At 47.1% G+C, this 24312-nt stretch overlaps 1 protein-coding gene across 1 annotated transcript; it reads right to left on the bottom strand.

Moving 5' to 3' along the window:
• Positions 1–10054: 10054 nt before the first annotated feature.
• Positions 10055–14845, bottom strand: LOC136991366 (lymphocyte antigen 6E-like). Its single transcript, XM_067292260.1, has 3 exons — positions 14794–14845; positions 10830–10949; positions 10055–10263 (listed from the first exon to the last, which is right to left on the bottom strand). The coding sequence occupies exons 1-3, from the start codon at positions 14843–14845 to the stop codon at positions 10055–10057; spliced, it is 381 nt and encodes a 126-aa protein (XP_067148361.1).
• Between the last annotated feature and the right edge of the window lie 9467 nt (positions 14846–24312).

Here is a 24312-nt window from a genome sequence, read left to right as displayed (position 1 = left end):
GAGCAGGGGAATGAATTCCTGCAGTTATAACCCAGGTAGAAAACCTTGCTAGCAAACATAAAGATTTGTTTTCAAGATCATCGAGGGTAGAACTTAATTTTTTGCTACATGGAGCTGACATTTCCTGACTCCAGCATACACAGGGTAGAAAACGCCTATCTTTGCTGATGATTTTCCCTTTAAGCACCATGCAAGATACATGCAAGATACTTCCCTTTCAAAATAATCCTTAATGCTTATAAAGCAACTTCCGCTGTAACATATTAAATCACTTTAAAGAAAACTTAATGCTGAAGATCCCTTCATGGTGGGTCCCATCTTGTCCCCTCTGCCTGCTGGAGAGCTCAACAGCTATTTCCTTCCAAACAGCTGACCCAGAAGCAAAACTGAAAACAAGTTAAATAGAATACTGTTTACTCTGAAATGTAGTCACAAAATGACACTTCTGCCTATGCAAAAAAAAGAAAATCTGGGAAGAGGCTTCCTGAAGTGAATGCAAAATAATTTTGATATATTTCAGTATCATTTCAATGCAACTTGCAGACTAACGCCTCCATTCTTGTTGCTGCTACCATGGATGTTTCAAGCTGCTATGCCTGAAGTGCCATACCACACGCTCACACAGTAGACTAAAATAACACTTTATTGTGCCCAGCTTCTGTTTAACAGCTACAATATCAAAGGCTTCCTCAGAGCGAAATGATCCAGGGCAAGAAATAGTATAAAGGTAAAAACGACATAGAAGAAAGATAGGGCCAAAATGAAGGGGAATAAATGCATAGAGTTATATAGGCCAATAGTAAAAGGAGAGATGGTCCCTGTACAGTGCCCGTACGCAAGGACAGGGCTCCACATCATGACTTTCTCTTCCCACCACCACTTTGAGGTAGGGCCATGCTCTTGTGCACGCTCATCAGAGCATGGTAAGAGCAAAAATATTTGCTGATGGGGTGTGAAGTGCCAGTTAGGAGAAACGGGGTGGCATTCCAGAGAAACCTCTGTACAGGAGAGATAATGATTCCTTGCAATGCAAGGCCAAGCAGCAGCTTCTCCCCCCCCCCCCCCTTACAGCCCCAGCCGGAGGACACAAACAAGACTGGCCAAGGCGCCCGCAGCTATCATAGTGTAGCTGGTTTTCACACTGCTGGCCCCACTGATATTGCACAGGGAAGTCTCGCAGCAGCTGGTAGCGACGCCCGCTACACCAATATTCAGATTTATTGATGGACAAACTGCAGAACATTTCTTGGTAATACGCTGACTATGGTTATTACCTGAGTGGGAGAGAGAGAACAGAGAGAAATTCATCATTTTGTCTTACATATTTTTTACAAACAGTGATTGATAGACTGGCTGAGCAATACCCCAGTGGGGAATACGTTCTTCTGTATTTAATGACTGTTGGTTTTCCCTTGGACTTTGGCACATTCCACCTTTATCTGTGTATGTGTGACCTATGGATAGCCTTGCATGTCCATCTAGCCCAGAAGACTTCCTAACAGCACTAGCCTCCCTCTAGCACCTCATGCATGATAACTAGAAATAGACCCCAAATTCAAAGCTTTGAGCAGCCGAAGAGACCATCTCCAGACCTCAGGAGTCTTCTGCTGTTTTCAGGGCTAGCTAAGTGCAACCTAGGGTAGGAATTTGGAGAACCAAAGCATTTGCACAGTGCAAGGTTGCAAGACTTCATTGCTACCATGCCTTGGGGTTGCTCCCACCATGATACCTGGTCCCCTCAAATGCCATCACTTCATGAATGTACATGTGAACTTGGAGATGAGACAAGGGGTTTGTGCAGAGAAATCCTTTCTCTTTCAGTGGCTCACACTCCTAAGTGCAACGTTGCTTCCAGTTTGATCCAGTGTTGTTACGATGTATTGTGACAGAGAGGGGTTACATCAAGTTCCCACCTGCTGCAATATTTGCTTTCTGTGCACTGCGATCCTTATTAATTCTTCCTCCTGGTGGGAGGACTTTCTGCATTCAGCATAACCAGAAACTTTCTTCTCATCAGAGCCTTAGAAAAGCTTCACACTTACCAAGCCCAGTGGAAGAATAAGTTGTGAGACAGTACTTCTCATAATCAGCACACGCGGTTGTACTGAGACACTGAAAGTTGGAAGTTGCATCTTTGCATGTGAAACATGTCAGGGAGAAAGCTGCAAAAGAACCACACGACACCCATCAGTCAGCTCTAGAAATGCTGCTAGAAACACAAAACTGGCAATGCTGGTCCAGACTGAAGACCTGTCCAGCCCAGTGACACAAATAGGCACCCAAAGAAGTATAAGACAGGGCAGGAGTGTATGAAATTCAGCCCCAAGAACTTTCCTGGACCCAAATTACTTTAAGCTCAGATTCCTGACCTGATGTGGTTTGCCTATTTGGTAACTGCAAGGAATCTTTCTTCTGAATACTTACCGAGTCTCCCTTGAGTCCATTTAAAGTTCTGTCATCCCCAATGTGCTTTTGGAAGGAGTTCCCCCAGTCTACTACCACTTGCAGCATGAAGCTCCTTGGTTTCTTTCCAACCTGGCTCCTTCTAGTCTCGCTTGCTGGCCACTAGTTCTTGTATTGAAAGAGACCAGCTTGTTCCTATCCACATTCTATCAATCACATCCTCTTCAAGTCATTTCTTTTCCAAACTGAAGACCCCTGGTCTGCACATCTTTTCTTAGAGCACACAGATCAACAATGAATTATTTAAAAAAATTTTTTGAATATAAAGAGGAAGAGAAAGACCTGAGAGTAACTACTTTGGCTGTACTGGACGTGATTTTTGTTGCTGAATGCCCCTACATGTAGCTCAAGTGAGGGACAAGTGATGTAGCTCTGCATCTCTGTGTTGCCAGGGAAGACTGGATGCTTATGTTTGGCTGTTTCATTTTCAGAGCTCTCATGCTGGGAGACGGTCCTGAATCTGTAGAGGGCAGGATTCTGCAAACCAGCCCCTCAGCTGCAACATGCTATTTTTTATGGCCATCCAAGGGAGAAGACTGTCTAACACTTCAAAATGCATACATCTGTAACACCATGCATCTGCAAAGCACTGGGCTTGTATGGATGAATGAAAACAGCCTGCACTCAAGTGAGCTAAAGCAGTCATTCATAGCAAAGAGATCCTTAGGGAGTTTTTTGGTTTTTTTTTTTTTTTTTTTTTTGCATGATAAGGGGAGTTTCCTACTCATCTGTTTGTCTGAGCAAACACTCCTGCAGTAATGTCACCCACTGGAGATTAGACACATTCTTCTCATTTCCGAGCTCTCCTTATCTGTGGCCAGTTAATACCTGTCTTATTCCTGTACCAGCACTGTTCTCTAGCTTCTTCTCCCTTGCGCTTCTCCCTTACCCGAGATTCTTTGCCCTCATTGGTGTCTTTATCAGGAATGTCCCTACCTCCTTTCAGCTCTTGTTTGACATTATACAAGCCCATCTAGCCCAAACAGGCTCTCCACTTCTGAGCATCCTACCAGTCCAGACATGACCCAAGTGACCAGTGTGTACTGTATTCAGAGAAAGCCACAATTTCTTTTAGGATAATATTCATCCTTTTATGTCTCTGTGGAAACTGCCTCCTGTCCCCACAACAGATGGACAGTCCATCCATCCTTTCCATGGCCACGCAGCACTGACCTTCACTTTCCTCTTGTGGTCTCTTGTCCTCGCAGATCCTACTCTCCCTCTGTTATCTCCTGCCGAAGAGTGACTAGCAGAGGTCACAGGCCAGGTGACTGGGCTGACAGTGACTCAGATACTATCTATCTCCTTCTTTTCCCATTTTCAACACCCTTAATATGCCAACAGCCTTTGAACTGGCACCCAGCTGTCTCTGACTTGGTGATATGAGTGTTGCGACTTGCTTCCTGCCTTGGTCATGGTCATTTCCAGACCCTCTTGGCTGTTCTGCCTGGCTCCTCTGTTCAGTATTATCCCGACACTGCAGGCAACATATGTTTTCAGTCTGGGACCCTCCTTAGGCTCTTCTCCCTCTTTAGACCATCCTCACACAAAGTGGCGTGACCTCATTCTCTACTCTTGTGCAAACCCCACAGAGCAACATCTCTGCTCCACCCTGCTAGAAATAACCCTCTTGTCCCAGAGTAACCCTTACACTGGAGCACAATCCCCAGACAGGTTTTTCCAGATGTGTAACTCATTTTATTCCTTAAGTTAAGTTAATGCAACTTCTTTAATAAAGCCCATTCTTGGGAAGACTTCCTGAATCTATGTGGAAAGAGTGGAACTTGTTGGATGCCCTAGTCCTGTTTCATCCCAACCTCCCAAGACTTTTTATTTAGGAGTTCGGTTGCGCTGGGACCCTCCTGGTCAGGGGAGCGGGCAGACGCCTGCAGGGATGATTTTGTCAATCTCCTTTTGTGCTCAGGAGGCTTCTCTTTCTCTCACCATTGGCTATAGAGGACTTCGGAGGCATGTGGGCTCCTAACCTAGTAGCTCAGTTAAGAGCTTGGAGTTGAGCAGGACAATTTTGATCCTCATGACTGTCAAATACGTAAGGTAAGTTTCAGTGTGAAAATGAGGGGAAATAGTTTTCTCTCTCCTGCTAAGTGCAAGAATTGCTCATGCTGTTGAAAATGTTTTCTGATTTTGTTGTTGCTATTGAGGCATTTATTGCAATGAGGGTTGAGTGGTGAAGGGTTACAGTACTTCTTTCATAGTGTGCCCTACTCAAGATGCAAAACCTGGGGTTAAACCAGGCTGTCTCTGAAGGTCTCCTGTCTGCGTCCAGGAAGACCTCTACTGTGTTTGGAAAGGAGACCCACAAGGAGCATTTTCATGTAATTCCAGCCACTCAGATAAATGACTTAAGTGTGTAAAGCATTAGCAAGTGCAAGTACTGGTAGATGCAGATTAAAATCAGACAGGTTCAGGATTAATTGGAACAGCCACCAGCCTTCTGGCTAGACTGCACAGCAAAGTGGTGCTATGTATGTGTTAATTTTCACTGACTCTTTTAGTAAGTTTGCTGTCTCATTACGTGATTTTTTTTTAAATGTGATTACAGTTGATAAGCTGCTGGAAAGGATCCTTTTATTGCCCTCCACTTTTTCACCCCCATTAAGCACAATGATTTAGCACATGCTGAGTTCAAAGCCTGTGAAATCGCATTGGCTTCAATAAGAACATTCACAACCCCAAATTAAGTATGAGCCTAAGTGCTCTGCCAGACCAGGACCAGGACAGCCGGTAGTTTGCAGGTAAAACCCTACAATGGAACTAAGAAAGGTTCGGTTTGCAATGAGTTAAAAGCCCCAAAGCAGAGGGAATGAGATGTTCCCATGGAATAGTGAGAGGGGTATTCAGGGCTGTGCTCGCCCTTCTTTGCCTGACCCGCCCTGTTCAAACAGGGCATCTTCCCTAGGCGCAGGCAGTGGTCCTTGGCAGACCCCAACACGGCAGGGTTCACAGTGCTGGTTCCCAGCACATCTTTCCCAAAAGACACAGCCAATTGCCAGAATGAAAATGGGACTCTTTGCATCTCCACCTCAGGCCAGGGATCAAAATCAACATAGTTGCACCTCAAAGCAACGAACTGCAAGAAAGAAGTGAGAGCCAGAATAGCTTCTCCTGGCGGGCATGACCATCTTTACCAATGTACTTAATTAGGGCTTGTAAATGCAACCAGTAACAAAACAAGGGAAAGAAAAAAATCAGTTAAAATAATTGCCTGTAGCTGTATGTCAAATTTACAGCCTTACTGGAGATATTTCCCCTTCCCTATCCATCTCAGGATAACCCTTAACTAACTTCACTTCCAACGAAGCTGCACCAGGTCTCGGGGCTCTCAGCTCCCAACACTGAGCCACAACAGGGGCTGCGATGAGACTGAAAGAGTCAGGTGAGGTGGGTCTCTCATCTCCCACCTCAGCTCCTCAGCACCCTTGCAACTCCCCCTGATGCAGATAAGTCCCCCTCCTTGAAGAGACATTTGATAAAAGAAAAGGGCCAGCTATTTCTTACCCAGATGACTGGAATATTCACCAGCGCCTAATGACCCTCAGCATTGCCGTTCCCGCTGCAAAGCTCCCTCGTCACCCTGCAATAGCGAAAACCTGCCCTGACTCTAGGGTCGTGCTAGTGCAAAGGGATCCTTGGAGACTCACCACGCTCTGTGCACAGGGTTATGACCAGCACGGCAAGAAGAAAAGCCTTCATCCTTTATAGGTCTTTGCAGCCTCCAGTCAAGCAGGACTCACCCAGAGCAGTTTTTATACCTCTGCAGTGTTTGCTTTGATGACACGATAATAACTATAGTGTTGCTGTGTCAGATGGTGGGTGATTAAGACTGGCGTGTCACTAGCCTGTATGTGGAAGCATGCCTTGTTGTAAATCTGAACGGGCGTGCATTTTTCCAAGTTCCTTTTTTGATGTTTCACAACGCGACTTCTTCATATGGTGCATGTATTCAACAGTTTCTAATTCTGGATAAGTGGAAGAAGAGCAAGACACGAAAACAAAACACTGTGTCTAACGTGAGAAGAGAAAGGCTTTCCTTTCCAGACTAGCTTGGGTCTCAGAGCAGGCTGCATCTTGAGAATCCCGTCCTTGCGCACTGTTTTAATGCATATGGAAATCGCTTGAATTTAAAATTGAAATTGTGATTGAAACTTATTCCAAAATGTCTCCCAGGATTGTGAATACAACTAGATCAGAAGAGCAATCTCTCCTTCCACTGCATTTCATTGGGGACCAGATATAATTTTCTGTGGGCCTTTTTGAAACGGCAGTTCAAAATCCTAAATGATTCTCTTCAAAAACTGGATATTTTATATGCAGGAAAATGTTATCTTATTGGAAAATAAATTCCACTGGGCAATGAAAATGACCACTTAAATTAAAAAAGAAAAAGAAAACCCATCCCAAGCACATTGAACAAACTATGATTTTTTTTTTCCACAAATTACAAAACTGGAAGATCTTTAAAAAAGTAAATTGCAGGGAGGAAAAAAAAAAAGCAGTTAAAGCATGGAGAATGAGGGAGTGCCCAACCAAGGCTATCAACTTATTAGTTCTTCAGAAAAAAAAAAAAAAAAGGACACATGTATATATATAGCCAGCCAAAATTATGTGAAATATCAGATAGGAGTAGTCAGCTGGGTTTCCTTATGGTGCTCTTTCTTCCTCCTTTTTATTGTGTTTCTTCCTATCTCCCTGTATAAAATCAGAATCATTCACATCTTTTAATCGTTCTTGCTTGTTCCTCCCACCGTTGTCTTTCTGCCATCTGATCATGGGGATGGAGGCGCAGTCCCAGAAATGATCCAACTGGATCTCTTTCACATGGCACTCCAAGCGTAGGAGCAAGCTGCGTGCCCCAGGTCTTTGCCAGCGACTCTGCCCCATACTGCTCTCCATCTGGTTTATTCCTCCGTCTCAACATTTCTTAGATTCCCCTCTCCCATTAAATATTTGGGATTCCAGCTATTATCCACCTACAGTCATTATCTCCCTTAAAAGGCATGTCCAGTCCTTCGGGTGATGTAACTCTTTCCATCACCCTTAAATTGGACGTATAAATATTGTTAATATAGAGATCTGTGTGACTAAGGTACGGAAATCTCTGCTTTCTCAATAGGTAGAGCATGAAACTCAGATGGAGCGGAGGTGGCAATTAACCAAGGAAGCTCAAAGGAGGGGTAGTTTGGCCTTTATGTCTCTGTGAGATGCCAGGCAGGAGGAAGGCAGAACCTGGCACCCTCTGTGCCAACGAATGCAAACCTCTCTTCCTCGTGAAATATTTTATTTTCTCCAGCAGAGATTTCGTGGGTCCTTATTGATAAATCAACTTTTATTGCTGACTATTCGAGGTAATAGCAGAAAAGGGGGCTCCAGTCACAAGGCAGCGCCGTTCCGCAGCCCGTACATTGCTCTGCAGAGGCAGCCCACATTCAGATTTATTTCAGCCAACAGCATCCATTATCAGGTATAGAAATAGCAGCTCAGCCAGGCACTTTATTTTTTTCTTTTCTTCCTTGCAGCCTCATCCAAGTGAAAACTAAAATATCTCTTGTCTCCTGCAAGCTGCTGACATTTTGAGATTGCAGCCCTGTATTTCTTAAAAGAGTTATTGAAGGTTTTCAGACAATCAGGATTTTCTATTAGATTGTCCTGCACAGTCCCAACTGCTCCCATAAGCCCCTCTGATGTTAATGTGATCTTTGCTTCTCATCCATACCAGGTGAGATAAATTGAAAAGAATGCAGAAAGGACACAGATGATTAGGAGACTAGAGGGACCAAGGCAAAGGAAAAGATAATATCACAGTTTACAAGTACTGGGCAGTTATGAACTTCAAGGAGAAGATTAAGGAAGGAGGAACAAGGGATTTAACTGGGGGAAGGGGGTGGAAAGACCTATTTCCCTTGATGCAATTGCTGAGCGGAGAAGGACGGAGAGTATTTTGCTCTTGTTTTACTAAACCTGATTGAAAATGCCACGTTGAAAGGGTGAACAATTTCTTTATTTTCATGAAAACATGTATTTTTCATGAAATAAAAGCTGAAATTTAAAATTAAATGTGCTGCTTAATTCAAGTATTGTTTTTACCAAGAACAGATTTACCAGCTGGCCAAAAACTTAGAGAATCATTTCAGAAATGACTGTGAGCAATATGTAGGAAAAGTGATGGGAAAACTGGTTACCAAGAAGTGCAAAAAGCCAAGTTTCTTTTGGACCCCTCAAAACAGAAATGGCATCAACCCTCACATTCTTCAGCCAGCTCATCTTGTGTTTTCAATAAATGCCAGCTTATCTTCCTTGCCCGGGAATTAGGTCTTTACAGGTTGTTTAAACACAATCCCATCTTCACAGCCTTCAGCCAGAGCTGTGGTTTACCCTCAGTTGCACAGAAATGCACAAATTTTGCAGCCTGTCTTAAGCACTGGCGGAGCAGGACTTCTTGTAAACCTAGCTGGACTGCAAACACGTGGATTTCTCCCCAATGCAAGTTCTGCACAAGCCCTCCCAGAGCACTTGAACACCACTTAGCTAGGAATTATGCATCCCTTCACCTCCAAGAGTGCATGCCCTTTCCCCAGCATTGTCAAATAACCCATAAGCTGCTCCAGGAGGGGCTCTCCACCCTGCCTCCCCCTTCCCACACCAGGAAATGCAAGAGTGACTGAGGAAGGTCAAGGAGCAGAGACCTCCCCACCGGACCAGAGATGCCCACCTCTTCTTCGAGGCACTTTCTGCCCATTTTCCCCCTCCTGCAGGGAAATTGTGAGCAGTCTCACAGACGGCCTCTCCCCGAGCAGGCAAGGAGGTCCCCTCTCTGCAAGAAGAGCTCCAGCAGTGCCATTTTGGCGTCCTGGGAAGGACTGTTGCCTATTTTAAAAGGTGGAATGACCCAACCAGCAGAGCTCGCGTGAGGACTTTGCAGCACAGCCAGGAATGCAACCAGCACCTGCAAAAAACCCCGCTCCCATGTGTTAGTAGTTACAAAACAACTTTCTCTGCTGCTGCAAGTACCAACTTGTGCTGGGAACAGCACAAATGTCTTGACCTTTCCAGATTGACACCTTCATTCATTAGCTCTGAGTGATCAGGCTTAATATCTGGCTTTAGAAAGTATCTGTCTTGAGCTGCTGGATGCAAGTGAGTCAATGGAGAAATGCAGCTAGGAGAAGACTCTGAGATGCTATTAAAAAGAGAAATTTAATTGTGAAGTAGAGACTCAAACTGCAGCCCTTTCTGGCAGGGCTGTTTCCCAGGGTAAGCTTAGTGTGGATATAACAAACACATAGTAGAATAACATAAATCTTTATTTTATCTTACTATTGTTGCACACATGCTATCAAAAGATCTTTCCCGGGGAAAAATTAATACAAAACAACAAATGGTGTAGCGGAAGAAAAATAGAAGCCACATTGCTATGCCTTTCTGTGGATGGGATCTGAAGCAATGTCTTGGAAAAAACAGGGTAGCATTAACCCCAGTGGAAACATTTGACACAGAAGATGTTGGTTTCTCAATTGGGGAAGACCACTTAGGTTCTCAGGATATCAAGTCCTCTCCCCCCACCCTGGCCTCATCACAATCCTGCCCTGATGACACAGATAAAACTGGCCACAATTCCCAGGACCATCACGGCGTAGCTGATTTTCACACTGTTGGCTCCACTGAAATTGCACAGGGAAGTACCGCAACATTTGGTGGAGATGGCCGCCACACCAAAGTTCAGATTTGTCTCAGGACACTCTGCAGAACATTTCTTGGTGATGCGATATCCCATGTCCTTGCCTGCATGGAGAACAGACAAGAAAGGAGAGCCGTTATTTAAGATTGCCCCGCAAGTCATGACCAGAGGGCAATGGGAGTACATATATCATACTACACTTAATTTGCAATGCAGCAGTAACAGGGATCAGCAGATCTGATGAGTTCTGGGTGAATGTCCACACAACATGGATCAAACGTGTGACACCAGAAAGTCCTAGCTGAAGAAATTGCCAGTAACCCGCACTACGCCTCAAGTGGGACAGCAAGATTTCACTGTTGATGCATCTTTGGTTTCTAGAATCACATTCCTATGGCCTTGAAGACCCGTTCTTTCCTGTGTCACAGATTGTGAGCCCTGGGACCAAGCAGCAGGATCTGCTCATGGAAGTCCTGCGACAAGGTGGTGAGAAACGTATCCCACACAGCAGACCACAGGGCACCGCTGCGGGATAAGCACACTCCATGTGTTGTGATCCTGAACCCTGAGTGATCATTAATCCTTTCCAAAGAGCCCAATTAGTACCCCTAAAAAAGCTATTGTCCCTCAAAGTCCTTAGGAAAAAAAAAGCCGTGATATTGCTACTCACCAAGTCCAGCAGAGCTGTATGTTGTCGTACAGAATTTCTCATGATCTTCACACTTGTATGTTTTAAGACAGTTCCAGTTGGAGTGTTCATTTTCACATGTATAGCAAAAAAGTGAGGAAGCTGGAAAGAAAGTGCATGACCCATGTTAGTCATTTCCAGTAATGCCCTCCTGGGAAGAAAGTGTCAAAAGCCATGTCCCTTTTTGGATAATACAAGGTGAAAAATATTTTGAGAACAATTTTTCATAAAAACTGAAATAAAAGGCTGGTTTTTGATTAATGAAGTTGAGAAAGCAAACAAACAGAACAAAACAGATTTTTTTTTTCTCTGCTTGAGATTTTGGATGATTAAATACCAAAACACATTTTTCAGCCTGAGCAGCACTCTCGGGTCACCTTTCTTTTAGACCGAGCACCATCTCTATCTGAGCCACACTGGCCCAGCTGATAGTCATCCTGCAAAAGCAGAGCTTGCTACCTGCACAACCAGTATTGTTTTGATGAGGAGAGGATAAACTCTTCTCATGTGAGAGCTTAGTTCTCAGTATTTTCATGTCAGAGTGGATCTGCAAAGGACTGTACAGACATGAATTAATTAAATCCTGTGACACCCTAGTGAGCTAAATTACTGAGCATAGAGACACATTAAAGGGAGTTCCTTGGGAAAGGTTGCTCTGGACAATAGGATTATTCCTCCCAGTGCCTGAAAAAATATGTCTTCAGTCATCTGATTAGCAGGGCTAAGCCAGGGCTATGCCAAAGCCAGAAGGAGGTAGGATATGTATTTATGGACAAAAACGAAATTGTAAATTGAGTCAAACTTCCAGGCTGGACGGCTCTTGGCCAAGCTAGAAACAGACAGAACATTGTCTCCTTTCCCTGGAGGTGGATTCACACTCCATGGAATCCGTTTCCCTCATGTTCAGAGTCCCATGAAATGTTCCTCATTTTTTTAGCAGAGCTAACAGAGGCAACCGAACAGCTTTGGAGCAGCCTGCTCTACTGCCAGCACTGATGGAAAGCTCCTGGTCAAAGGTGACCAAATTGGAACCTGGGCAAGGTCCTCAGTTCGACTGAAATTTCCCTGGTTTGATTCCTCCTGGCTTTCTTAACCCAGGAAGATTTTCATTTCTGTATAGAACAGTCCATTTCATTTGAATTCGAACCTGTTTTAACAAACCGCCCTTTGGCCAAAATAGGAACCTCCTCCCAGGGATTCTCCAAAGCCCAGTTGCTCAATTGATTCAAATTCATGCCTGAAGTTGAACCTGCCCACAACACTTGGTTGGACAATTCCAGAAGCAGTTTTAAAATAAAATTAAAAGTCATCTTAAGCCCTAACTACCCCAAGGGATACCCAGGTAGGAGAAAAGGCGGCCCCTCTCCTCTGTAGGGAGCTCAGGTGCCCGGGGTATGGATCTGGAGTCTGCTCTGGGTCCCGGCACCTTGCCGTACGAGTGATTGTCTTGCTCTGGAGCCTGCTCATATGCATATTTTCTCGTGCCAGGTGTTACAAGTGTGGGTGTTCTCCATAAGAGCAGATAAAAAAAAAATCACTCTTGATGCTTCCTGTTTTTAACTTTGCTTTAATTGACTGTTAGCACTTGCTGCTCCTCCACCAATTGGATGAGTTAAACCTTTCACCTCTCTCTCTGGAGGTCTCCGAGCTGTGGGCAGCTGCCCTTCAGCAGACCATGCCAACGCAATCCCAGACACACCGCCAAGCAATGTCTTACTGCATGCTACAGTCCCTGTAGCCCTCCCTGACCTGTTTCTATGCCAAATCTGACATAAATTGTTCAAAGCACTTCCTGCTACAGGTGAAGTTGAAACCCCAGCCTGTGTGCAAAAGCAACTGAAATGCACTTAAGTGTTCTCTGCCACTGAGTGATGCAAGGAAAATCCTTCCCAATCAGGAAACAATAACAGCTTAAACCATCATAGCTGTTACGAAGTCCTTGCCTGCATCTAACCCCCACCCTACATTAGTTCTAGTTTTGCAATTGCAGCCAGAAATAGCCCTACTGGTACAAACAGGCTTGCAACACTCTTTAGGATTGCAAACATGCATGCAGAGTCATTGATGGGATCCTAGGCTGGATAGATCCTTAGCCTGGTCCAGTAAAGCCATGCCTAGTTTACAGGCTTCAGGAATTAAAGCTAGATATGCTCAGTGCCATACAGAGCCCCCTTGGGGAGCTCTCCCCTTGGAAAACTCTGCTCTGGTTCTGCTTTGCTAGACTTTGTGGAAAATCTTCTATAGTATTGAGGTTTTCATTTGGGTTTTTGGTTGAATTTGAACAAGTGTTTTTGTTTTTGTTTTTATTTTCTAATTTCTGGGTAGAGACTCACTCTTCAGATGTGCTGGATTGTGCTGGTGTGCTCAGTCCCTTTCAGTCCTTTGCAAAACCCCCAAAATTTTTGGAAGTTTTATTATTATCATTATTTACAAGAAAAATGCTCTAAGCACTGCATGCCCTTGAGCAGAGGTTCCAGGACTGCAGAAGGAATAAAAGATCCCTTTGAGAAATATCTAAATGGGTTCTCCAACACCAGCCATGTCCTTTAAGGCTCCTCTCCCTCCCATCTCCTTTCCTCTCTCCCTGCCCTACTCTGTGACGCCTCTCACGGCTGGCTGGAGAACAGGGGCTTTATTCATCAATCAGAAGATACCACTGTGACCAACCAGTCACTTCCAGCACAACACAGCACATGGTAGTGACTGTCTGACCCACTCTTTCAAAAGCCCCTCGGTTCTGATTTCAGCATTACCAGTGATGGAGACTTGCTGCAATCATTAGCTAGCTGGGCTTGTGACTAAAGCAAACTCCTCCAGCTCAGCTCAGGGTCTTCTTCTATGTCTCAGGGCTTTGGTGAGGAAGACACCCTTAGCAGGCTTCTGCTTCTCACCGGAATATTTCTGGGAAATTATCTAGTTGTATCTGCTCCTCCTTTTGGGAAAGGCTGAGCAGGAGCAGTCTGCCCTGGTTAGGCATGCTTGCTTGCCCACCTCCGCAGGTCCTGGCTGACTGTTCTCCAGCACTTTCCATCCCATACACAGCTGGCTCCAAAACTGAGCAGTGCATGGTACTAGGGATCATGCCAGCACCAGACGCATAAATCATACAACATGTCTCTTAGTGCTCCCTGGTAAAACAGCTAGCAATATCTATGTCCTTCCTTGCTACAGCATTGCATTGCCTGCTTGATCTCCAGGCATCTTTCCGTTAGTATTTTCCAGCGGTTTGTGTTGTTTGTTTCTGTATTAAAAATACTTTTTTGTCTTAGCATGACTGCTGGTCTCCCAGTGTTGGGATGCCATGCAAATTATTCTGTACTTTCTCCCAGTTTCCTCACAGAAGCTCTCAAGAGCGCATGGCCAAGCACAATGCATTGTAAATTCCATTACAAACACACTCATTCCCAGACATTTAAACAAACTCTTCAGACCTATGAGCAAAGAGCTCTTAGTCTTTCAAATATCTGCCAGCAACTTAATTTCTTAATTGCAATGTCATTGTGGGATATGAAGTGAAACACTTAGAGAAGATGAGGTCTCCACATCAGTCCTGTTATTTTTACCAACAATAGCAGCAGTTTCATTCAGAAACAGAAGGAAAACCAAAGACAAAACTGTGAGCCCAAATTAATTGTTTGACTCTTAGCATCTTAGCACAACCACATGTGAGTGGTCGGAGCTTGGTACTCCAGAGTGCCAAAGAAAACAGAGGGGTGAGCTCATCTTCTCTGGGGTAGGAGCTCCTCGTTATACTCATCCGGAAGCTAAGACTCAACAATATTTAATATTGTTTGAAGTAAGTGATGCCAAAGGAAAATTGCATATCAGGGCTGCAGGAACTGCAGCAAAAGCTGTCAAATGTCCTTGTCCCTGTGTTCTCACTAACCTCTCTCCTGGTATTTTCATCCCCTCGGTCTAGGCTCCCCCAGCCTCCTTAGTTCCTTACCTTGCTCGGCACACAGGACCGCAGCCAGCAGCGCAATGAGAAAAGCCTTCATGGTTGTTGCGCCCTCAGAGCCTGCACAGTGTGGGATGTTGCACCATGGATAGGTTTTATATTGGGACCACATTTGCTTTGATTTCCTTTGATTACAGCAATTTGAGGTTTGGGGAGTGACGGGATATAACATGGGATCAGTTGCTGGGTGTGTTTGTGCGTAGGAACTAACCTATTAAGGGGCTTCAGGTAGCAATTTTTTCTACCTCTCATTAAGAGACAATCTTTTTTTCCAAGACCTACTCCTGCTGGTCACATCTGCTTTGCTACTGTGGGGAACAATTTGTCTGACTCAGACATGGGAGTCCCTTCTTAATCCATAGGGCTGAACTGTGAAACTTGGAGCAAAGCAGAGGCAGGTGTGCCAAACTGGGGTGGTTCCAAGCTTGCAAGATAGTAGGAGTCACCAGGCATCTCATGTCCTTTCTCTCTGCCATAATATAATAGCTTTATATCTGTAAAATTGGGAAGTGGGAGAGGAGAAAAAAGAGAAGATTTTCACTGGATTGTCCAAAATCGTTCAGAATTTTCTCACTTGTACCAAGAAAAATGCTTTTAGCAGGAAAGCAGCTTGGACTGCTCCTGCAAAGAACACTATTTGTGCCTGGGGACTGTCACTCAGAGGCTCTCGTGGGCTAGACAGGGATGGGCTCCAATGCTTTTGTTTGCTTCTCTGTCATCCAGAAGCATCTGGAGTTTCCAAGCAACCATGTTTATTGCTACCTGTGGCCCAGCTCTAGACTCTGTCAGGTTTTTCCGGTCCCCGGTGACCTTTCCAGTCCTTCTGGGCTCCCTCCTTCTGCTCCCAGAACTACTTCATCACTTCTTGCCAAATCACCCAGGACACAGCAGAGGTAGAAAATGCACGAAAAAGGCTACAGGAGTTAAATGGGGAATGAACAAAAGTGAAAATGGCTAAGAACTGAAACAAGCCCTGGTCGAGAAAAGATCTAAGCAGACCAGGACTTTCAATTCTAGAGATAGAAATGACCACGGATAGCTCTAAGGCAAGGTTTATAAGGTCACAAACAGTGTAGAAGCAGAATAAAGACTATCCAATAGCTTTGTCTTTTCCCAGTATTGCTCCCCAAAGGGCCAGTTCATAGGCTCTTCCTTCAATCACCTGCCAGCAGGATCCTGGACCGATGTCCCTGAGCCCAACCCTGTGACTGGTCTGTTCCAGTCGTTCTTCCTCTGCCCAGTTCCTCCCTTTCTACAGCACTTTCAACCCCCAATAACTTCTGTCTCTTTGTCCATGCCCAGGGCGGGGTGGAGGGGATGAGCATCCAGTGTTCGAAGTCTTCCTCTCTGCTCTTTAGATTTGTCCCGACCTTGAGCATGAATCTTTAATCACCTTCCCTATTACCAAGGATGTAGGAGACCCACCTGACAGCTCATGTAGCAGTTAGATTTAGGAAGTAATCTGTGAAAAAGCCCTAGTCTCTGAACAAGGCATTGTATAAATACATGCATGAACGGTATCAGGATGGAAATATGATCTGCTAGAGCATGGGGGGAAAGAGTTGGTATAAGTAAGTCCACGTGTTTGTTTTACGTATAATGGCCCGCCTCCACTCAGTCATGTGAAGTGAAAGAGAGGGGTCAGGAAAACAAAACTTTCCCTTCCATACGTACCGAGAATGCAGAAACGAAACTGAATTATTGCACTGGATTCAGCTCAACTTGGAGGCAACTCAGCAGAAAAATGCAGCTCCTCAGTAGGGAGAAAGGAACAATGCATGAACACAGCCCAGAACAAGAAAAGAGAAAAGGGTTGAAATTAAAACAAATAAATGAACAGTAAATAAATGACACTGTTAAAGCGAAGTGCTGCTGAATAGAAAATGTGCAAGTGAGAAATGGGCTGTAGGAAGTGGAAATGTGAGAAAGCATTTAAATAGATTAGAGAGAGGGAAGGTTAATAATAATAAACAAAATTAATATTTCACCCAGAACTGGAAAGGGAGAAGGAGGGAGCTGAGAAATAATGGGACAAAGCAAAGTAAATCAAAGCAAACAGACAAAGCTTGAGGTGGGGGGAAATACATAAAGACAGGCAAAAGGAGGGTAAAAAGTAAGATGGGATCGGAGGGAAGGACTGGTGCTTCACCACTTCTCCTATGGTGACGTTACTTATCGCTGTGCAAATTGCAGTATGTTGCTATGCGTGGACGCTGCTCAGGATTTAACCACAGCCCATCAAGGTTTGAGGAGCGTTTGCGGAATAGCAATTCAGCAAATCCCAGTTTAACCAGCCACTTCAGTCAGACTCCAGAGTCTTCTGTGGGGCCCAAACAAGGAAGGCAGCTGGGACATCACCTGGCACTTACCCCGTACGCCCGCGAAGGAGAAGCTTGCAAAGGCTTTGGGACACAGGCCAGGGTCTGGCCAGGTCCCAAAAAAATGCTATTCTTGTGCCCTGTTGGTATTGCAGTCACGCCCGGGGCCACTGCCAGAGCTCAAGGCTCCGACCAGGACCACGGTGGTGGGGCAGGGGGACGGGCATCTCTTGAAGCAATTTTTCAGGCAAGGGAAGAGGTCTGGAAGAAAAGCGAGGGTGAAGGCAACTGGCAGAGAGGCAGCAGGGAGAGCAGATGGTGTCAGGAGACTTTGGAGAACAGAGCGCAGAGAAGGTGTTAGAACTCCTTTCTCAGGGACATCAAGAGAGAGAGGGGTTGGCAGAAGGGCTAATTTTGCTGCAGAAAGTGGGCCGGGTGGGTGTCAACCAGACCCTGTCGCAGAGAGTGTTAAATAGTTAACAGAGGCTTTAAGGAAGAAACTTTAACCCACTCTGAGCCTGGCAGCCGTCAGCGCGTGTTTGTGCCAGACCTTGGGAGCGCATTGTGCAAGGCCTGTCCCTTTTGTGTAATTGGAGCCAGACAAAGCGTGTTTTCAACCCGAGACCGAGCGGTTACATGAAACAAACTGCTGGGCCCAGAGACTTTTTAATATTAACCCCCCGACACCTCCCCTTTCCCCTTCCCCTCCCCCCCCCCCCAGAGGGCAGCTCCAGTCATGCTCTCAAGCAGCCCTCCTCCGCGGTTCAAGGAGGAAACTCTCCGTTTCCGTTCAGGATTGCAAACAGCAGCCAGGGAAAGGGGAGACCATGGGAAAAGATGGGAAGCAAGCAGCGGTGGGTCATGCTCTTGGTGCTCCTGAGTCGTGCAGGAGGGCAGGCAGGGCAAGCAGTCAATCCCATCCCGGGGCAGCACTGGTCTGGTCTGGTCTGGTCCTCTCCTCCCTCCTTTACAGGCCAGGGAGGACTGTGTTGCTTCATCTGGCCATGCAATGGTGGGGTTAGGTGAAGGGCAGGAAGGGGGAAGATTGCAGGAGGCAATACCTTCTTCTTTCCCTTCTTTCAAGGGAAAAAGGAAGAACTGCCTGTACTATTTTGCTTTTTGCCCCTCAGGATTGGCTGTTGCAGGAACCAGACTCTTTTCATCCCTTTCGCGTAGTCCATCTGGATATGTAGCTGACCTGGCAACCTCCAAACAGTGGAACAGAGCTCCTCGTGTTGACCTGGTGACAGACGACAGAGGCTCCCAAACCTCCAGCTAGGAAGGACAAGGGTAGCCCGGGCCCGTTGTGTCTGGCTGAAGCACAAGGCAGTCCATGTAGGTGCCCATCTCAGTGCCACAGCCACGATGGACACCAGGAGCCTTGCCACCAGGAGTCACAACGGGTGAGGAACCTGGCTCTAAGCCAGTCCTTTGGGGCCACGGCCACCAGCCAACAGGGGACCAAAACCATTTTATCACATTCCCTTAGCCTCCTAGGTCCTAAGAGAGAATTCAGCACCATCAGCTTGTAGGCTCCTGGGGAGACATCAAACAGCACCATCATGCGTGGGGTCAAGCAACTTGATTCACATCCCCACTGGTGTCCTAGCTGAAAGGCCAGGTCCATACTAGCTCACCGAACAGGGCACAAACCCAGTCCCAACACCATCCTTGCTTTTGGACCATCAGCACAGCTTTGGATGACCCCACCTAGCATTGTCCCAGACATGGGACTACTCCTTGCAAGCAGTTTGGATGTGACCGCCCTGTTTGTAAAGAGATTAGAGTTATGGATGTAAATCACCGTTCTTGACTCCAGGGCCAAGGTTTATCGGTCTAGCAGTGGTATCTCTGCAGCTGGGAGGAGGCATATTAGAGGTCTGTAGGGTCTGAAAGGGAGAGGACAGTGAGGAAGGAGATTGGGAGGAGGAAGAAAAGGCAGGCAAGAAAATCCCTGTACCCTTTTGGGATCCCCTGGAAGAGTTAGTTCTCCCCATGGAGGACACCACTGGCCATAACCGCACGTGGGGAAAAATGATCCTCACAGGTTTATTTAAGGTGCATTTCTAAAACAGCTCAATCTGTAATGTCAAAATCTGTCCTTCCCTCTTCACTGAAACCTGGAATTTTCACTTGCTCCAGGTTCAGGCCTGCTTATGTTCTTTCACATGAGCAGTCAACGTGCAGGCACTAAAATGGGGCCACCTCCTCTACAGCATGTTCGTGCTGGTCCTAACAAGCGGGACTCTGGTCTTTCTTTGGAAGTTTTAGGTTTCAGTAGGTTTCTGAACCGTGCCAACATGAACGCTTATGAAAAGCAGATCTAAAGCTTTGCCACAGAAGATTTTGGCCAGCCTCTTCAGGAAGAAAAGTAGGTGATATCTGTCATGCTTATTTTCACTAAAATCTTTCTGATCCCTGTCATTTTTTAATTAAACTTCAAGATCCTGGAGTTATGTGGTGGTACAGAGCGCAGTCATTTGGAGCTGCCAGGTCAGCGTTAAGTAAGACAGACTCCTGTACAACACAGCTGTGGTACCAGCTGGCCATGTGGGAGCCTTCTGAAGCCATCTTCATGGACACGAAGAAAACCTTACTGTACTTTTTCATTTTGCTTTTGCAAGAAATAAAATGTCCTAAACCTACCTATTACAAAGACCCCCTGCACAAAATGCCCCCCACACACACCCTGCCCTGAGATGTCAAGAAAACATTCATGATTTCCATAATCTCTCTCTTTTAAAAAAAGAAATTGCTTTGGAGTCTTGACTCATCCAAGGCTTTCAAACGCTGGGTATCGCAGGCTTGGGAATGATTTGTGGTGGAACCTGATAGCTGAAATTTCCAGGGTTAGGTGAAGCTGCGACTGAGTTGCAAAAAACTTTTAGTTTCACTCTAAAAGCTGTGATGGGTTCCACAGCCAACCTCTCTTCTATTCATTTTGGGGGGACCCTGGGTGTGATTTATTACAGGGAGGCCTAAACCGAGAGTGGGAAAACTTGGCACCCGTGTGGGAAGATGAGGGTGCTCTGGTTTCTCTCCTGACTCACTCCCACTGACCCGATGAGACGCGGCGTCAAAACCTCAGTTGCATGGCTAGAACAGGTCTTCGGGCCAGCCCTCATTACGTCTAGAAACTTGTCACACCTCAGCTAATAGCCGTGCTGAAACCTCTGCAATGGCACCTACCAAGCCTGCCGAGGAGGGCGAGGAGAGCGCACCTGTCCCCGGGGAGGAGGACTCAGCTGTGAGTCCGCAGCAGGTGGAGGAGTTAAGTATGAAGGAGGGATCCAGGCTGAAACCGTCCCAGCCTGATGGGTGTGTTCAGCGAGGCAGAGAAACAAACACCACGGCATAGGGAATGCAATCGTATTCCTCAGCGAGCAAGCAAAAGGGTATTTTCCTAGGAAGACTAGCTAAAAAAAGGTGAGGCTGCAGGGTTTTCTTTTTCCCAAGCACCTTTTGGAAAAGCAAGACATGGTTTTGCTCGGGTGCATTTGTGCTGACGGTTGGGCAGAGGGAGGTTCAGACATCAGTCTGCCTTGTGAGCATCCCTACGCACTGAAACCGCGGCAAACGATCCCAGGTCGTGGCTCCTCTCATGCGCCGTCCCTGCGGCTTGCGGGGTTATCCCGAGAGGGGCTGGTGCGCCATCGGGCAACCCCATCTGCAGCTCCTCGTGGATCCAGCTCACCGGCCGCGCAGCGCAAACACAAGCTTGAAAAGCTCGACAGTGACAGCATGGGAGGGGCGTGGGAGCCAAAAGTCGCCCACAGTGATTTAGGGAGCAACAAACAAAGTGGTGAAACCACCCTGCATTTGCAGACAGCCTTGCGCTTGCCGAGGTCGGAACAACTCGCCCCAATCTGATTGCACGCACAAGGGGCTCACGAAGGGCCGAGTACCAGGCTTTGACCCACGCCCGTCCCGTAAAAATGTCAGGGAAAAAGACAGCTATGCCTTGAAAGGGTTTTGCAGGGCTTCACCAGCAGCAAAGACTCCCAGAGCCAGGGCGAATTGGGGCTTGAGCGAGGAGAGACGTGGCCAAAGTCACAGGCACAAGGAGAGCAATGATTTTTGCTCCGCAGCTGGCAGCAGCTGGAATCGCTGCTCCCGCAGGCTCCGTTTTGCAACACGAATGCAGCCTTCACTGGAAGATGCTGGAGGAGGAATCAGAGGGGTGTAGGGGGGAGAAAGCCAGATCTCGCATAGGAAGAGGAGTTTCCTTCCTTTGAAAAATAGGCCCAGGTAAATGCCCTCCCATTTCTGGGCTGCAAACATAGCGCTTGGCACCGGGCCCTGGTTTTGCTCACAGCCTCTCTCTTCTGCCTCCTGCATGGAGGAAAACCCACTTTCATTCAGTCTGAAAGGGATTTTGGATTAAGGAAGTGCCAACAGAAATGCCTCTGGGGCGAGCTCAGCTTCAGGATACCCGTTCTGCAGGCAAAAAACTCACCCCCCCCCTCCTCCGAGCAAGGCTTTCGCACAGACTATGAAGGGACTCTCCTCTCCTCTTCTATGAAATGGCCACAGCGCCAAGCACTGCCTTCTGGTGTCACTTCTGCACCCAAAACCCAGCCGTGACATCTCCAGTGGCCTCACTCCCACTGGGTCCTGCTTTTGGGACAGGTCCTGTCCATCTGCTCAGGGAATGACTGCTGGAGGATAACATCACTTTTCTTCACTTTCCCGGGGCCCAGGAGAAAGACAGCTAGGAAAGGAAGGATGCAAGATGCTGTCCCGAGCAAGCAAACCTTGCACATGCTGCAGACAGGCATCTCTGCCATCTGATGTTTCTTCAGAAATGATGGGCTCAGGACAGCTGAGATGCGCCCAGCAGAGCAAAGTTGAGAGATGGGTCACCTCTCCCAAAACAGAGACCCTGACACAGGCAGAAGTCATCCCCCAAACCTCCAGTTTCAGCCCGTACCAACAAATGCCCTCCCAGACCAAGCCTAGGGAATAGCCCAGGCCAGTGACTCTTCCCAATGGGCCGTCTGGATTTGGCTGCCCTGTTTTGGGGATGAAAAGGGGTTAGTCATCCTGGCACAAGCGTGCCATACCCTGTGGCCTCAGGGCCAGAGAATTGACCCTTTTCTGTGTTATTTACTAGTCTGGATGGAGCCGGACTCTGTCCCTCTGGCATTTAGCCTCAGGAGTTGGTTGCATCCGTTTGCTTATTAGCACTCCTGACAGTGCTCGGAACACAATATTAACGCAGGAAGTCTGAAGTGGGAAGTGAGATTATCTGTGGGTACGGTGCTGTAGCAGCATCCGACCAAGCTCCTTCCTGTCCCCTAAAAAAGGAAGGAGCACCACAACCAGGACCTTTCCAACAAGGCCTGGGAGATGCTGTGCACCTCCTGCGCTGGTTTCCATGGAAGTGGGACAGCATCTCGGGCAGGATTGGGGCCTGCCTCCGTTTCTGCCACTCCCATCCCTACCGTCTTGGCAACGGCAGGTATTTTGGGAAATGAAATGAGGTCAGGCCCAGCAGCTTGTCAAACTCTGCTTTCCCCAAATCCTTCAGCTCTACAGCAAGCAGCACAACGTTGGTGGAAGCATCTGCCTCCAGGCACCAGCCACATCCACCCCAGCAGCACAGCAAGGTCTTCACGCCCAGGGAAAGCTTAACACAGCTCTGAGCATGGGGAAAGGAGATACAGGGCAGCCTGGGGTGGTTTCACTGTTGCGGGTGGGAGATAAAATACCACTCTTCCATCTTATCACCGCTGACATGTGGCTGGGTGGTGAGCAGATAAGGTGCTCTCTCAGCTTTTGCAGGGCTTGGGAACCCCCAGGTCTCCCTGATTTCCTCTCTGCAGTAGCACAGGCTGAGGCACTGAGGCAGCACCCACTGCAGTGGGTGCTGCCAACGCTGGTGAGGGTGTGAGGGGAGGGGAGAGACAAGTCGGCAGCGTGCAATGCTTCCGTTACCTTTCACAGGCTTTCCAAGGACACAGGACTCTGCATGCCATCCTGGAGTTGGGCTACAAAGTCCTGATCCTGGCAGCAGGACATGCTCTGTACTGATGCAGGCAATTGCATCTGCTCCTGGTTCTCTCTGCCTTTATGCCAGGGGTTAATTGCTAGGTGCAGGGGACCCAGCTCAAAACTAGAGCATATAGGGAGCAGTGACAATCCATATGACCAGTATAGAGATCACTATACCATCATGCAATGGAGCCTACATCCCCAGGAAACCCGGTGCATGGGCAGCTTTGCATCCCTGCCGCAGTGGCATGACTCAGGGGCTCAGCCCACCTTGGCAGGTGGAAACGCTCCCTCTCTTTGCACTGCCAACAGTGTTCACGTCCAACATGCAGCAGGCCCAAGGGTGTCTGGGCCTGTTCAGCACAACCGCACAGCCTCATCTCATAGCTCTATCTGTGAGGGATGTCTCTCTGCTGACAACTAATTTGGCAATGGTCAAGCAAATGAGGTAATGAGCAATGCCCGCACCCTTGCCCTCACCTCTGTGTCTCTATCCATCCCTTGTAAAAGCTCAGATATGACGGGGAAGGTGAGAGAAGATGTCTTTTTGTGCTGTTTGTATGCACAGCTCCTAACAGAATTAATCGCAGAAGCTCCTTGGCACCACAGTGAGACAAAGAACAGCATTTCTGGAGGAGTGAATGACGTGGGAGCAGCCCCTGTTTTGCCATGACAGGTTTCTGCATTGCATTGCAGAGAGGATGAGTGTTCATACCAGTTACAGCAGAATAGCACTGCAGGGGCTGGGAAGAGGCAGGCTCTGAATCCAGAGGCACAAACACAAGCTTTGCTCTGCACTTGGGTGGGCAGGCTGGCCCTTGTTGGTCCTGCTGTAAAGACATCCCTGGACCACCTGGGTGAAGCATCACAGAGATACTGAGTGCTGAGATCCAAAGAGCTCCCAGTCCAGCCAAGTAAGAGTGAGAAGCCATGTGTTGTTATCTCCATCTTAAGCACATGAATCACAGAGACACTGATTGACTTTCCCAAGGTCAGACACAGTGAAGTGGTGGTAGAGCTGGACTGGAGGCCTCACCTAGACCATCCTCTCTCCAAAGTTCTTCGTGGACACCTTCCTCTCTCTCTGGTTTCATGCAATTGTTGAAGACATCAGACAGTGGGCAAAAGAGAGAACAGCATGGCTAGCAACCCATGGGTGAGGAGGAAAAGGGGGAATTGCTACTACTTGCTTGCG

Source organism: Apteryx mantelli, chromosome 2 (assembly GCF_036417845.1).
Source record: "Apteryx mantelli isolate bAptMan1 chromosome 2, bAptMan1.hap1, whole genome shotgun sequence".
Classification (NCBI taxonomy): Eukaryota; Metazoa; Chordata; class Aves; order Apterygiformes; family Apterygidae; genus Apteryx; species Apteryx mantelli.
The sequence above is the reverse complement of the archived record's forward strand: the minus strand, read 5'-3'. Positions and strand labels throughout refer to the sequence as shown.

What these genes read in the sequence shown, in the direction of transcription:
- LOC136991366 (XM_067292260.1), bottom strand. Translation starts at nt 14,845, where the DNA reads ATGAAGGCTTTTCTCATTGCGCTGCTGGCTGCGGTCCTGTGTGCCGAG. An exon ending in GGTCCTGTGTGCCGAGCAAG is followed by an intron (nt 10,950 to 14,793) that starts GTAAGGAACTAA and finishes CTTTCTTTCCAG; the next exon opens with CTTCCTCACTTTTTTGCTAT. An exon ending in ATACAGCTCTGCTGGACTTG is followed by an intron (nt 10,264 to 10,829) that starts GTGAGTAGCAAT and finishes TTCTCCATGCAG; the next exon opens with GCAAGGACATGGGATATCGC.